This window comes from Esox lucius, chromosome 7, assembly GCF_011004845.1.
Source record: "Esox lucius isolate fEsoLuc1 chromosome 7, fEsoLuc1.pri, whole genome shotgun sequence".
Lineage (NCBI taxonomy): Eukaryota > Metazoa > Chordata > Actinopteri > Esociformes > Esocidae > Esox > Esox lucius.
The window spans coordinates 30352863-30369389 of record NC_047575.1 but is presented as its reverse complement, the minus strand read 5'-3'; the positions used below and the strand labels follow the sequence as shown (position 1 = coordinate 30369389).

General features: G+C 39.1%; 1 protein-coding gene across 2 annotated transcripts; it reads right to left on the bottom strand.

Moving 5' to 3' along the window:
* Positions 1–853: 853 nt before the first annotated feature.
* Positions 854–12222, bottom strand: alkbh6 (alkB homolog 6). 2 transcript variants are annotated; one of them, XM_020048057.3, is made up of 8 exons: positions 12206–12222; positions 7708–7857; positions 7502–7584; positions 6046–6114; positions 5879–5939; positions 5628–5779; positions 1766–1864; positions 857–1544 (listed from the first exon to the last, which is right to left on the bottom strand). In XM_020048057.3, exons 3-8 carry the CDS (start codon positions 7553–7555, stop codon positions 1272–1274), a joined length of 708 nt encoding a protein of 235 aa, XP_019903616.1. In that variant the 5' UTR covers positions 7556–7584; positions 7708–7857; positions 12206–12222; the 3' UTR covers positions 857–1271. The 2 variants fall into 2 exon arrangements, with proteins under 2 accessions (XP_019903617.1, XP_019903616.1); XM_020048058.3 differs by lacking the exon at positions 12206–12222 and having other exon boundaries at positions 854–1544; positions 7502–7581; positions 7708–8021.
* Positions 12223–16527: the final 4305 nt, after the last annotated feature.

The following is a 16527-nucleotide window of genomic DNA, read 5'->3' as shown; positions in this document are numbered from 1 at the left end:
TTCAAGTCAAAAATATTGGTCAGAAAAAAAAATCTGTAATATTTTTCGTATGACAGGGGTCTTGTTAGTGGAGGCGTGCTCCAATGGTAGACCAGACAACACTTAAAAGTATTTTCATCGTTGTTACAAGTTGTCACGCTGGTAACAGCAAGTTTGGTCAGATGTCACAAAAACATATTTTCAAGGATTAAAGCTAAAATCTGATGAGAATTGGTGTAATATAAAAATGTGGGTCATAAACCCAGAAAATGCCTAAGTGGGTAGATTAATAAACACATTTAGACAATTGACTAGATACATAAATACTCACGTTCATACAGTTATGGTTTATAATATGCAAATACATTTAAATGTAGGTGTACAGCTGTGACCTGTAACAACACCAAGGACCATTCTTAAATTATGTAGAACAGGACTGGTCAACCCTGTTCTTGGAGAGCTACAGTTCTGTAGGTTTTCTCTCGAACTTTAATTTAACACACCTAATTCTAACAATTAGCTGGATGAAACGCTTAACTGGGTTAGTCACAAATGGGGCTGAAGAGAAAATCTGTATGACAGTAGATCTCCAGGAACAGGGTTGGGCAGGAGAGCGCACTGAACCAGATTAAATTTACTCTCTAAGAATTAGACTTTCTGAGCCAGAGGTATTGACACTTAATGTCACTGTGCTACATTGGAGATAAGGCCACATGGGCAACTACAAATTGGCCAGCAACATCTAGGAAACGGGAAAGCATTGTCAGCAGGGATTTTCTGTTCTCATTACACTCAAGATTCCCTCAAATGGCAGGTTTCACCCAGTGATAACAGTGTTAAGTGCTGGTGATGGCAAAGTAGTGTAAAACAAGACCATTTTAATGACAGGTTCGCTAAATATTAGAATGAGAACGATTCACCAGAATTTCTATTTAAGACATTCATGTTTATTCCTAACATGAGACAGAGGAATTGTTTATTTAAGACTGAAGGAAAGCTACATGTGCAGAATATTTTGCTTAACCACATAAATCCTTGGATAACACCTTGCTTGACCCAAACCGTATATCAAATATACTACAGCAATGGGTTACCACTAGTCAAGGAAATTAAAGTAAATCAGATCTTGCGGCCTTGTATTCCAAAGTGTTTCTTGCCAATATAATTCATACAACCAGGCAATAATTAATGAGGTAATCAAGTCAGCCTGTAGCTGGTGTCCACCCCCCCCCCCCCCCCCCCCAAAACAGAGTACATTAACTCTGAGTCCTTAAATGTCACCGCCATTGTTGTCATTTCCTGCCTAGAAGCACATTGGCCCTTACGACTTTGGGCACGCAGCGTACAGTGAGGGACACCCTGGTGCCTCGGGTAAGTAAGGCCCCAGGTATGGATCCGGCAGCAGAGACGTTGGCCACCTTGTCAGTGATGGAGTCCTGGTGTGTTCCCTGGATACCGTGGAGAAAGCGCTGGTACATGTCATCCTGAAGGATGAGGAGGCTCCGCGGCTGCACCAGCAAAGACAAGAGATAGCGGCTCTCCTCAGTTTGGGGAGCATCCTCCGGCTGGGGATTCAGTGAGCGACAAGACAATAGTATTACTAAAGTATTGTAATACTAAAAGTATGCATGTCATATACAAAGTCTGAATCCTTTACATGCTTTAAGCATTGGTAATTAGCTCAAAAAATATATTATTATTATTATAATTATTATTACAGGTTGGCCTCTTTGTTCCACATATTTGTTAGTGAAACGCAAACACGTGGTTGTGTCTGGAAGCATACCTCCTGGGAACTGATAGGCCTGTAGAAATCCAGCAAAGTGTGGGAGCCCAGGCTGATGGTTGTCACTGTGGGGTGGTAAAGAGGCCCGTCCTCATGGGGCTGTAAGCGACACACGCCTAAATTTCAGCATAATTTGTTTCATTTTTAGCTGAAACTGTCATTTCAAAAACGGTGTACATTGAAAAACTTTCAATTTGTCCTTTTCATAAAATATGTAAAGAACATTTAGAAGCACCTGTGATTTGACAGCCTGTAAATAATCTGTTTGACACAACACAATATTTAAGGCATGATTACATGAATCTGTACAAGCATATAGCCAGCTTAAATCACATTTAAGTGTCATCCAGGCTTTCTAATGGAAATCTGTACTATATTTGATATTGTTTTAGTGTGTGGATAGACAATTGACTGTTCCTTAATCAATGAAACCGGGGCATAGTTTAAACTACTTTGAATAATTAACTACTTAGAATAATTAGATTAGCAAACAAAACAAAACCAAGGAATTTCATAACTAAACCAAGACGGGCCTGTTGTTTCTAATAGGAGGTCGGTGAAGCTGAATGGGCAGAACCACAGACAAGAGGTGGGCAGAGCTGATCACTGCTGTGCAATACAGATTTTGCGTTCATGTTTGGAGGAAAACATCTTAATCTTTGTTCATCCAACACCAATAAAGTTGTTGCGATGAAGCAAGGCTATAAACTTGAATTAGGAGGGGGAAAAATCGGCATCAAACATTGGTTGAATGTATATCTATATGCAGCTCCAGAAAAAATTTAGACCACTGCACCTTTTTCTTTCCTTTCCATAAAATTTGTAAAGGAAAGTTTTGAGTGAGGAACAGAATTGTTCAATTTGCAGTGGTCTCTTAATTTGAATCCTTCTGTTCCTCACTCAACCTTCCTTTTCAACTTTTTTGGAAAGGAAAGTAAAAGGCACAGTGGTCTCTTATTTTTTTCCGGAGCTGTACAGTGGGGAGAACAAGTATTTGATACACTGCCGATTTTGCAGGTTTTCCTACTTAGAAAGCATGTAGAGGTCTGTAATTTTCATCATAGGTACACATCAACTGTGATAGATGGAATCTAAAACCAAAATCCAGAAAATCACATTGTATGATTTTTTAATAATTAATTTGCATTTTATTGCATGACATAAGTATTTGATCACCTACCAACCAATAAGAATTCCGGCTCTCACAGACCTGTTAGTTTTTCTGTAAGAAGCCCTCCTGTTCTCCACTCATTACCTGTATTAACTGCACCTGTTTGAACTCGTTACCTGTATAAAAGACACACTCAATCAAACGGACTCCAACCTCTCCACAATGGCCAAGAACAGAGAGCTGTGTAAGGACATCAGACAAAAGTGTAGACCTGCACAAGGCTGGGATGGGCTACAGGACAATAGGCAAGCAGCTTGGTGAGAAGGCAACAACTGTTGGTGCAATTATTAGAAAATGGAACAAGTTCAAGATGACGCTCAATCTCCCTCGGTCTGGGGCTCCATGCAAGATCTCACCCCGTGGGGCATAAATGATCATGAGGAAGGTGAGGGATCAGCCCAGAACTACATGGCAGGACCTGGTCAATGACCTAAAGAGAGCTGGGACCACAGTCTCAAAGAAAACCATTAGTAACACACTACGCAGTCATGGATTAAAATCCTGCAGCGCACACAAGTTCCCCTGCTCAAGCCAGCACATGTCCAGACCCGTCTGAAGTTTGCCAATGACCATCTGGATGATCCAGAGGAGGATTGGGAGAAGGTCATGTGGTCTGAGCTTTTTGGTCTAAACTCCACTCGCCGTGTTTGGAGAAAGAAGAAGGATGAATACAACCCCAAGAACATCATTCTTTGGGGATGCTTTTCTGCAAAGGGGACAGGACAACTTCACCATATTGAGGGGAGGATGGATGGGGCAATGTATCGCAAGATCTTGGTCAACAACCTCCTTCCCTCAGTAAGAGCACTGAAGATGGGTCGTGGCTGGGTCTTCCAGCATGACAATGACCCGAAACACACAGCCAGGGCAACTAAGGAGTGGCTCCGTAAGAAGCATCTCAAGGTCCTGGAGTGGCCTAGCCAGTCTCCAGACCTGAACCCAATAGAAAATCTTTGGAGGGAGCTGAAAGTCCGTATTGCCCAGCGACAGCCCCGAAACCTGAAGGATCTGGAGAAGGTCTGTATGGAGGAGTGGGCCAAAATCCCTGCTGCAGTGTGCGCAAACCTGGTCAAGAACTACAGGAAACGTATGATCTCTGTAATTGCAAACAAAGGTTTCTGTACCAAATATTAAGTTTCTGATGTATCAAATATTTATGCCATGCAATAAAATGCAAATGAATTACATAAAAATCATACAATGTGATTTTCTGGATTTTTGTTTTAGATTCCGTCACTCAAAGTTGAAGAGTACCTATGATAAAAATTTGAGACTTCTACATACTTTGTAAGTGGGAAAACCGGCAAAATTGGCAGTGTATCCAATACTTGTTCTCCCCACTGTATATACAGTATATATATATATATATATATATATATATATATATATATATATATATATATATATATATATATGCCCTCCAGAGAACAGGTTTCCACTGCTCCAGAGTCCAGTGACAGCATGCTTTAAACCCCTCCAGCCAATGCTTGGCAGTGCACATATTGATGAGGCTTGTGTACAGCAGCTCGGCCATGGAAAGCCATTTTGTAAAGCTCCTGACGCACAGTTCATTTGCTGATGTTGCTTCCTGAGGCAGTTTGGAACTTTGTGGTGAGTGATGCAACGGATGATAGGTGATTTTTACACGCTACGTGCTTCAGCACTCAGCGGCCCCGCTCTTTGAGTTTGCGTGGTCTACTACTTAGTGCCTGGGCTGTTGCTGCTCCTAGATGCTTCCACTTCACAGTAATAGCACTGTGTAGTTGACCAGGGCAGATCTAGTAGAGCAGAAAAATCACAAATTGATTTGTGGCATCCTATGACAGTGCCACGTTTAAAGACACTGAGCTCTTCAGTGCGACCCATTGTACTGCCAATGTTTGCCTATGGATATTTCATGGCTATGTGCTGGATTTTAATGCGCCTGTGAGCAATGGGTGTGGCTGAAACACCTGAACTCAATAACTAGTAAGGGTGTCCACATACACTATATGGCCAAAAGTATCTGTATTGAGGTAAGATATTTCTCTGATAAAAATACAATTGGAGAATGGTAGCCCAGTTTCATTTCCTTCGATAGGCTTCCACTGGTTGGCTTGGGACAGGGCTTCCTCACCATAGGGAGTGAAAACGGAGACATGATGTTTCAAATGTATACATTTAGTGCACAGTCTGGCTCCCTGTCTGTCTGCGATACAGTGGTTTGTCCACCTGTGCGGATGGCACATTGCATGGCAGTTAGTGCAGTCTTTGTTATTTATACTTAAAACATCTAGCAATGCACCTATGTTGTTCAAACCTCATGTCAACTGGGAACTTTTTAACAAGCAAAAGGAATGTTTTAACAAGCTATGCTATGACAAGATGAGGGTCCTTGTTACATCTTGCCCATCCATGCTAACCTAGATATTCAAAGTAATGTAGCTAACATAACATTGTGAATCGTAACTATGGTTCCAACAGAACCATGCCAACAATAGTCACTGTCCATATTGGGTAGTCCGTCAGTCTTGGGTTTTCACATGGTGACGTGTGCTTACTATCCTTGAAGTATTTATGGTTGTGAATTGGCAGTAGTAGACAGCTGCTGGACTACCACATACAATTACATTTCTTCACACAAAACGCAGGAAAATATCTGTGTTATTTTCCAATCATGCTAATGGCTGAACACAATGTTGACAAACAAACCATTATCCCCTCTCCTGGGTTGTATTCGTTAACCAGCACGTGATTGGCAGTCTTCCCACCAAATGCACCAAGAGCAGAGATTCTGTCACAGTACTTCTGGAGCCAATCAGGCAGCTTTTCTCCAAGCATTCCTTTTGGATGAGGCAGTCCACCTGTAGCAAGTACAAAGGCATAGAACAACACTTCATCTACCACGTCATGTCATTCCAGATTAAAGCACCTAAAATGTGATTTAAATCACACTGACATACCCCAGTTCTGGAGCCTTCTGTTGGATAGTTGTGTCCATTTAGTTTTTGTTGCCTTATACACCTGGAATAGCATAACCATTTAATGTAATGAATACAGTGTTATACCTACTGTATACATGTGTCATAGCAGTGCACCTCTGTCACCTCCTCGCCTGGTTTTTCATTACCTGCTGTAATAGGTGAGACTCCTCAATTCCTGTTATGAAATCTGGAATGTAGTAAACTGTTGGTGGGGCCTAAAAAAGTAAATTTCCATGGTCAGTTATTGTTGATAAAAGTTTTAAACTATCTGAACATGTAAAAGTTGGTTGGGTTTCTCCGGGTCGAATTGTTCAATAATTACTGTTATGTCTTTAGGCCCGGCGCCACGAGGGGTAAAAAGAAGACATTGTCCCCTCAGTTTTATACTTCCCATATACCTCGTCGATGGTATACGAATTAAACCGGGTCGGAGCAACACAACCGTTCAACACGTTAAGATCACCACGTTACCATCGGTTTTGCATATATGCTTCTAAATGTTTCGCCTGGGGGGGCATTTATACAAAATGCACCCTAAGTCATGTCATCCTGGCGCACGGCCTCTATATCTTAGCTATATTCACTTTCACTTTGAGTTGACCAACAATTTTTTTTCAATGGAGAGAAAGCAGCTTCAGCCACATCTACAGAACATATTGTATGGCTTGTTGTGGAAAATTAGGGAGCCTGACAAAAAGTTAATTACATTGACACTGTTTAAAACACAATTTTCGTGTTTAAAAAATGTGTCGCACTAGGTGGGGATTTTTATTTTATTTTAAACACTGTTGAAAGCAATTAACTAATTCAATCCCCCAGACTGTTGAGTCCATAGAGATTATACACATGCTTTCGACAAGAAACTTGTTTTCGCAACCTTAATGAGTCTCAATATAATGAACTTTTCAGTCAGGCTCCCTGATGTTTTGCAACGAAGTGTTAGCCATGGAATAGCTACTGAAGTTGATGTCGGTGCCTGAAAGCGCCATGTTGCCTTCTTGACAACAGATTTGACTGGTGAAGGGCACTCTAGTTAAAAGGCTTACAGCTTTTAAAAGAGTAAGGTACCACCATAGATATAAAACACTGATTTACATCACCAAATCGGGTGGTTTCAATGCTGATTGGTTATTGTCTGTCAGACCGTATGCCACACTCGGGTTATAATGCATCTCGGGTTCCTAACATGGCCAACATACCACGCCTAAACACTGTCCAGGCACCGTATCCAATGCGTCGTGCATAAGAATAGTTATGAGCTGTGGTATATTGACCACACCCCCGTGTCTTACTGCTCACTTACAAGTCCTTCCAACATTTGGCGTACCATTACAGTTATGGAATGTAGCAAACGGTCAAGCGAACTGAACGCATCTGTACAGTCAGCTATGTTTCCCCCCACATCAACAACGTTATGGATATTATAAGGCTAAATTAGTACATTGACAGGGAAGAAGAAATCAGTACTTAATCGTGTTAAACCTCTATGAAAGTGGGCTTTTCCGATGCATCCTACCGGGTGCATGTTGTAGTTCACTAAAAAGCTGATTACTATGTTAAAAAAAAGGACGTGTTTAGAGTGTGTGGTAACGTTTTTCTTACATCTTTAACGACAAATTGTTCCAAATCGTCCAAAATAGCGCTTGGATGATCCATGTCCTCGTAAAGTTTAAATGGAATACCTGCTGAAAGTATAGTGGTTAGAGTGTGTGGTAACGTTTTTCTTACATCTTTAACAACAAATCGTTACAAATCTTCCAAAATAGCGCTTAGATGTTCCATGACGTCGTAAAGTTTAAATTGAATACCTGCTGAAAGTATAGTGATGGTCAGAAGTAGCTACTGTAGTTGGTAATGATGTTAGCTTGAAAGCTGGCTAACGTTAGCTAGTAGTCACCAAGCTGGCACCCTTAGCAGCCATTATCTCTGAATAGGCCTACAGAAATCAACCATAGCGACTGTGAAGACAAAGCAAATACACAATATACCAAACATTGGACCAGTAAAAGTTTAAACGACCAAAAAGAGACACTGGCACATCTTCTTATTGATAGCGAAACACTTTCCTGATATAGCCTACAGCGCTTTCATCACGCTCTTCTGAAGAACATCTAACTTAAACCACATGTACGAAATACTGTCACCTACTGCAAAGGAGTATATTGCTAGACAATACGTATAGTACCCGTTGTACATCGTTTTCATTCAGCTGCCCCCTGCTCCTATTTTGCCTCAATAAAGTATGAAGGCACAAAATTATGATGTAAATATAAAAAAAATACATTTAGGGATAATTTACTTTAAACTACTTTATAGATGTCATATGTATGGAGCCAAATTGAGCTCAAATGTATTAACTGTAAGAAAAGAAAAACCTAACTGAAATATTTCATAGTATGATTTTTTTAATTATTGAAACGTGATTTAATTAACATTTCTAATGCTTTGATTAAAATGATTAAATGGTCGTGTCCAATCTTAAAATGTATTTGTTCACGTTCGCTTCTTTTTGATATTACAATATCTTTCCGCTTTCGTTCGAGTCATCTTTTCTCAAAACCAAGTTTTGAGCCACAAAACTTGGAGAGATTGTGTAAACTAGGCTAAATGTATAGCCTACATTTAAACAGAATAATAAACTGTTATTCACAGGTTGCATCGATGTCACTGTTGCCATGGTTGCTATGGCAGATGCGTTGCCACTGGCAGATGTGCCAGTGTCTCTGGTTAGTAGGTGATCAAATACTTATGTCATGCAATAAAATGCAAATTAATTACTTAAAATTCATACAATGTGATTTTCTGGGTTTTTGTACTTAATGTACTTACATGATGGGTTTCACTCAAACCTTTTTACCAGAGACAGTATGGGGATGTTGAAATGTACTTGACATCCATCCAACATTATTTTTAAGGTGAATTTTAACTCAAATTCATTATACAGTAGGGAGAACAAGTAGTTGATACACTGCCGATTTTGCCGGTTTTCCCACTTAGTGTACCTATGATAAAAATTGACAGACCTCTACATGCTTTGTAAGTAGGAAAACCTGCAAAATCGGCAGTGTATCAAATACTTGTTCTCCCCACTGTATAAGTGATATCATGTTTTGATGCATGTTAAAAAATGTTGGAGTGACAACATTATTTTCAGTAATTTCAAGTCAGTGTGTTTTCAAGTCAGATATTCTTACTTCAGAAGAAGCCTGCAGTGGTTTTTAGTTGCTTTAGCGGCAACTCAAGTGCTGTGGATTTCTTCTGGATCCAGGGAAAGCAAGTCCCTTCTGATGTCTGTGGACAGCATTCCCACCTGGAGACGGTTTCTGCTCATATGCATATGCTCATATGATTAAAGGCTAATGTCTCCCATTCTTGCAATGATTGATTAAATAATCACCAATGATGACATCTGTGAATGTGGCTTTTGTGTCATGTTCAGCAATACTTATCTAGCCTGTCTACCCTGCATATTTTGTCTAATACTCCCAGGCACCTTTTTCCTTACATACTTAGCTGGCTGTCTAGTATCCTACCTGCTTGGTTAACCTGTGAAAACAAAGATAGCATGTTGAAACCTATCTTGAAACTTGATATTAAATTATTTACTTTCCTATCATTGTAGTTCATTTGTTTTAAACATTCTTATAGAATAGTGGAAATGCAACTTTAAAAACAACAATATATTGTTTATTGTAGAAGACTGGAGTCTGACAGCTATCCAATTGTGGTTTACGATAGCCACAAAAATTATGTTTGTATTCTACCTGGTAATTAACTACACTCACCTGGTTTCCTAGTTTTACATTTGTCCCAGATTAAAAGATAGGAAAAACAGTTAAGTTTAGGAAACACTGACAAGTATTGGCCAACAAGTCTGTCTAAATGTGCATATTCTATTCAATCTGTGATTGGTCCAAAAAGTACCTGGGATAGAATAACAGAATTGGGTGGCCTGTAGCCTGTATGAACCAAGTCTAAGTGTAAAATGGTTTGAGGAATCCATGGTCCTTTCACCCAAATAAGTTTGAAAGACCAGTCATTCCGTGGTTAGTAAAGGACAGTTAATGACTAGGATGTGTAGAGTCTTTGATTATGATGTCTTAGAACATTTTCTAAAGGTTTTTCCTAAACTTTAACTTACAGTTAAATTAAATAAAATCCCCATTAGGTTATGTAATCCCTGTAAGCTTTATTATCCTGGTTGTATATAAATATAGCTTTTCACATATGTGTTTGATTTGGACAACTTTTTTTTTACATTTAACTTTCTTCTTGTTGTTTAACAATTATTAATTGTGAATGTAGAATTAAGTTATTTTTGTACATATATGAAATTCCAGTGACAATAAAGGAGTATTTCATATTTTTTAAGTAATACCTCTGGAACTTATGAAGCCTTGAGAAAGGAATTTTTGTTTAGGAGAGGAATTTATATTTCAGTGAGCCCTTAAATGGTTTATGCTTCAAGGATATAAAATGCAGCCTGCTTTTTCTCCTGCATAATCCTGCAGATTAAATGGAATACGTTTTTGGAATTAAAGTAGTAAGAATTGTGTCACTAATAAAAAGTATATTTTAAAATGATTCACTTAATTTATCCAGTTAACGGGGTATTATCATTATGGTTCATATCCCACTTCTGACAGCATGAACTGAGCGTATTTTCAGAGTAAGATGATGTTCACTCACAAAAAGGTACCTTGGTAAAAAACCGTAAGTACAGCAATCAGTATTCTCCAAAGGAAGTACAGGCTGCATGTGGAATTGTCTTTCCAAATCACATGGGAATGGGCCTTATGCTGATTGATCTTCACATCATTAGTATACATAAAATATCAGAAATTCGCCATCAGGTAAATGGCTTTTTGGTTTCAAAGTCACCATTATCTCAGCAACTTTGGTCAACCAGCTTTCGCATGACTAGTTGTTCATAGTAATTTTAGAAACTTTGAATATTGCTGAAATTACTAGCGCTACTCTCTGATCTTTCTGGTCCCTACATCACCCCAGATTCTGTCAGATTCTCAATCAGCACCTGAAACCTAAACCTAGCTCCAGAAAGAGAGCTGTTCTTCCAAGGAAAATTACATTACATAACATATTACTACAATTATGATGCATCGTGAAAAAACATAACATTAATAAACGGTTTATAACACTTTATACACTGTTTCGTCTACTTTTTGACCCAAGTAAAGAAGTTCAAGTGTCTCGGGGTCTTGTTCGCGAGTGAGGGGTCAATGGAGCGGGAGATTGGCCGGAGAATCGGTGCAGCGGGGGCGATATTTTGCATTCGCTTTACCGCACCGTTGTGACGAAAAGAGAGGATGAAGATGAGATTGTTTCGTCTAAATGACAATTAAACTATAAGCCATTTATTTTATGATTTAATTTGGTGTTCCGTACAATTTTACCCCAACCGTTATAACGACAACAATCCAACTGTAGCTAATATGTAAGCGTCAAGATCCAGGGCTCTAAATGGCGATCTTTCTAAGACTTGATTTAATTGGCCAGTAGTATTTGAGAAAAATTGTAATACGGGACCCTCTGATGCTGTATGGTAAACTGTGATAGGTCACGAGGTGCCGTAACTCACCGTGTACTGTCCGCTCATGATATAGGACTTCTCGCGAATTGAGACGCCTAACCACAAAACGTACAAGAAACCTTATTTATTCTCATATTATACAAATATTTTGTGAACAGGGCACTAAAAGTAAAAACTGTGCCCCTCGAGTACAATAGGTAGTAGGCTACATTGCACAGTTGGTCAAATCTTTGGAAAAACTTTCGCGCGCCGCATTGAAACTCCTCTGCGAGGTCGACGTGGTTCTAGGCTAAACATTTTTTTTACACATAATCTTAAAATAGTTACGTAATTACATTTTATAATGTTATTTATATTGAATAGTTCATCATTAGGACAAATCTGGTGAAAAAAGTTTTCACACTCTACGTCTCCCTCATGCAATATTGCTCCGTAGCCTTCCCCTCTGCCATTTTTGCAAGTGAACCGGTGGACGTTTGTTACTTAATACATCTTGTAGAGACTGAAACCACGAATTTCTCCATTATTATTTAGTTGGCAAGGGGAGAAATTATACTTTACAATGCTATTTACATCACATTTAAGTCAACAGTATTTTTTATATTGTTAAACAAGATTAATTGTACGGAGTAGGCTACTGTAAGTTTCCGGAACACCGTAAGGGGTTGCATTATGACTTGTGCTTACATGTCGACAGGTTGAATTTTACGAACATCACGTCATCAAAGGCATTTTAAAGTTTTGTCGTTACTCACCTTCAAGTTATTGCAGTTGCTTCTCATCAACTCACTGCACCCTTCACCTGATTAGCGAGCGTTAGTGCGAATGTCAATCAATTAGTTTGTTTTTGGTTGTGTTCCACAAACGTGTCAAATGACAACAACCAAAATGAACTTACTTTGCCATGATGTAAGTATACAATGCACGGGTGTAAGTCTCGTTATCACTGATTAATGATGTGTAGTCAGCTACTTTTGGCTTAGTATTCGAATGCACCAAGTCAGTAACAATTTACCCATGATACATTCATTTTTTATAATTCAGAACACGGCGATGGATTTCTTTGCTTGGGCTAATTGACATGGATTACCTGAGAGCACGGCAAGTGGTAATTGCCTGCAATTCACACCTCCCAGTGGTTATAGATAAATAGCCTATCGCCCATTACTCAGCCTTTCTTTCCTGGCAAAAATTTTGTTATTTGAGATGGCAACTTCACAGACAGTCCAGGAACAGAGACATCTCACTTGAAGATCCGGTCCTGAAGTTGAAATGAACAAATCACTCCTGTTGATTTTCAAAAATCTCAGTAACATCGCTGCCACATCTTTCTCCCTAAGATGATCTCACCACTTCTAATGCAAAAAAAGCATATCCATTCGTTAATAATCTTTATTATGTTGCCATCGCACTTATTTTATTTAACCTCCACACACACTAAGGTCTAGCCATGGCAAATTGCTTAATGAACCAAGGACCAGAATATTTTTTACAAAAGTTTAAAAATAAAGAAATACCCTTGAATGAGTAGGCATGTCCAAACTTTTGACTGGTACTTTATGTAAATACACACACACACATGTTGAATATTTGTATGCACTTTGAAATTATACTTTTGTAATTAATTATTAGTTGTAATTACAATAAAAATACATTTACTTTAGGATACATTTTACCTTTAACATGTATGAAGTCTCGAGATCAGACAGGTGCACGTCTTCCTGATCGTCAGGATTCCAACTCACATTAAGGCAGACACCCTACATTATTTCTACTCCCTCAGATTTGGGACACTTGCACTTGCAAAGATAGCAAAGAGAATGGCCCATTCAGCCTCATCTCCGGCCCCTCACTAATAGTGCCTCTTACACCGTTAAAGCTAGAGAAACCAAAACAACTATAAATATCAAAACTGACTTACCATCAGTAACTCTTAAACCATTCTTGTGAAAACCATAAGTAATGTCCGTGTATTACAATCTTGTTCACCCCTCCCAATTTTGTCAAGTGCAATTTAGACTTAAGGCCTTGCCTCATAGCAAGAACTCCCGGCAAGCTTGGTAGAGTTGAAAATTGAGACTTGTTGCCACATATTGCCAAGCTGTGCTGATTCTTATTACTCTTTTTGCTCAATCTGGCCAGTAAGTACTTTCCAACACCTACGCACTTGGAGGAGAATGCATTCGTCAGCCAACAACCACAATTGAGCTAGCAGGTACCCGACTTACAAGGAGTCGCTAACTCAAGCAAGTCAACCCAATTTTGATACCACTGATCCTGAAGGGTGCTGAGCTATTGTGCATCACCACATTGAAAATACCCCCCTTTAAAGTAAATTTTTTTAACTCCTGGCTGTAATGACATAGCAGTCTAGTACAAAATATTAACATGGTTCAACCCACCCCTCAGTTTAGCAACTCAAGAAGCGACCATGTTTGTCAGGGGTGGTCATACTAAACATTGTAACCTAAATAAAAAAATCCAGCTTATTTTAGAATTTAAGAATAGTGCCGATATATAAAGACAATTAGTGAAGATGGTATGATACTCTGTCTGCACAGCAGCTTAGTTCTTGAGTAATTTTAACAAGACTTACTGTATTATGAACCATGTAAAACATAATGTATTACAAAGCTCTGCAGAGAGCGATATCTGCCCTTTAAATCTCCAGCAAGAATCACCCCAACCATGAAATAGAGGTTTCCATGGTTACATAAAGAGCCATGTTAAGGGGTGCCTCAGTGCCTCTTCATTCTGCAGTATTCTCCACCTTTATTTTCCATTCACCATGTTGCAAGCCATTTTAGGAATCAGGGTGTAGGCTGGAGTAATTGGGTTGGAAATCAAACAACATATGTTACCAATTCAATGAATAGCCATAATGACTTGAATCGCCTTGCAACGGGTTTGAGTTAACTGATTTATTGAAAAAAAATTATATATATATATATCACCCTACCTCACACTTACCTGGTTGTCCTGATGGGGGTGCATTGCAGATCTTGAGCTGTTGATAAGTTGTCAGGGCTACAGGTTGAATCCTTGCAAGAGCATCCCCAGTGTGACATACTCAAGTCCTCAGTACAACCTGTTACCTTGACAACATGATTTTATCATTCTAGCCCACCACTACCTTCTCTCATGCAGGGAATCAAATGCTTCAGCACAGCCAGATAAGAATGTGGTTTGATGGGAATGTCTCTAAATATTATGTTGCCATCGCAGTTGTTTCATTTAACATTGTGGTGTATAAGGTTGTGAGCTGGCAAGACCACCTCCATGAAATGATCCCCTTAGCAAAGACAAGGTGACTGACCTTGGTCTTGTAGGATGACATAACATTATTGTTGAATGTACCAGGCAGATTTTGATGTAGTGGTTTTGTCAGCTAGAGCTACATTTTGTTGTTCATTTATAATTGATTTCAGTCAATCTACACATAATAACCTGTAATGACAAAGCGAAAATATGTTTTAGAAGTGTGTGCTGGTTGATTGAAGATAGAAAAATGAAATATTTCCTGTACACACGTATTCAGACCCATTGGGTATCAGCTTTTTGTCTTCTTGGGTATGTTTTTCCCATTTTTTCACAACTGTATGTGGGCAATTTCCCCCCATTCTTTCTGGTAGACCCTCTCAAGCTTGGTCAGTTTGAATGGGGAGAGTCTGTTAACTGCCATCTTCAGGTCTCCTCATAGATGTGCAACTGCATGAAGTCCGGGCTTTGACTGGGTCACTCAAGGACATTCACAGATTTATCCTTAAGCCACTACAACCTGTCTTGGTTTGGTTCTTCGGGTAGGTTTTGTAATAACAGATGTATCATCGCCCCAGTCTGAGTTCCTGTCTGCTTTGGATCAGGTTTTCTTCAAAGACCACTCAACATTTTGCTCCATTCATCCTTTCCTCAGTCCTGACCAGTTTCCCAGAACCTGCCATTGAGAAGCATGCCCAAAGGATGATGCTCCTACCACCATGCTTTACCTTGGTTTTAGCTAGGTGATGAGCAGTAACTTGTTTTTGCCAGACGTAGCAATTGGTGTTAAGGTTTAATAGTTTTTTTTATTTTTTATATCAGACCAGAGAATCTTTTCCTCATGCTCTCTGAGTCCTTCAGATGTCACGTGTCATGCCTTTTACTCAGGAGGGGCTTCTGTCTAGCCCTCTACCATAAAGGCCTGATTGATGGAGGGCTTAAGAGATGGTTGTCTTTCTTGCAAGTTCCCCTCGCTGCAGAAAATAACTGAAGCTGTTAGAGTGGCCTTTGGGTTCAATTTGGAGTGTAATGTCAAAGGGTTTGAACACTTAATGTACATGAGATATTTCAGGTTTTATTCCTTCATAAATTGGCACAAATTTCAAAAAAACAGTTTTGCGATTAGGAGTTATTGTGTGTAGATTGATGGCCATTCTTTTTATACCCCAATGGGTTTAAGTTCAGTCTATAACACAACAAAGTGTGTCCTTTTATTAACAATCTTCACACATGGTGAACCCATCTGTTGGTGAATCTCACATTTTGTAGTGTACTACCAGGCCATGTTACTGAATTACTTTCCATCAGCAGTTTAATTATTTTGTGTCTCAGCTGCTGGATGAGACAGGAAATATACCAAGTTGCCAGATCAGCCACAGTCTTTCATTTATCAGGTTGCTCAGCCACCTGCTCTAGTAGCAGCTAATGGGGATCGTAAAACTATTAAGGGGTCCTTTTTTATCCCATTTTCTTACCCTTTTCCTTTGCTCAGAGCTGTTTCTTCCACTCATTTCTATTTTCCATTATCAACAATAAAAATAGTTCTAGTGTTGTTCTGTCTGCCTTTGTGTTCAATTAAACAAAATATATTCAGATGGTTGTCTTACTGTGGTTGTATCGCAGTGAGAGGCTTTACAGTTACAATGTCTTCCTTCAAATCGCATTTACACTCCTGTTCGAAAGTTTGGGGTAACTTAGGAATGTCATTTTATTGGTAAGAAAATAAAATAACATCAAACTGTTGAGTTGATACAGTGAAAACATTGTTAATGTTATAAATGACTATTGTCGCTAGAAACAGCTCAATTACTATATTTCC

What these genes read in the sequence shown, in the direction of transcription:
- alkbh6 (XM_020048057.3), bottom strand. Translation starts at nt 7,555, where the DNA reads ATGGATCATCCAAGCGCTATTTTGGACGATTTGGAACAATTTGTCGTT. An exon ending in AACAATTTGTCGTTAAAGAT is followed by an intron (nt 6,115 to 7,501) that starts GTAAGAAAAACG and finishes TTACTTTTTTAG; the next exon opens with GCCCCACCAACAGTTTACTA. An exon ending in ACCCAGGAGAGGGGATAATG is followed by an intron (nt 1,865 to 5,627) that starts GTTTGTTTGTCA and finishes TGTCGCTTACAG; the next exon opens with CCCCATGAGGACGGGCCTCT.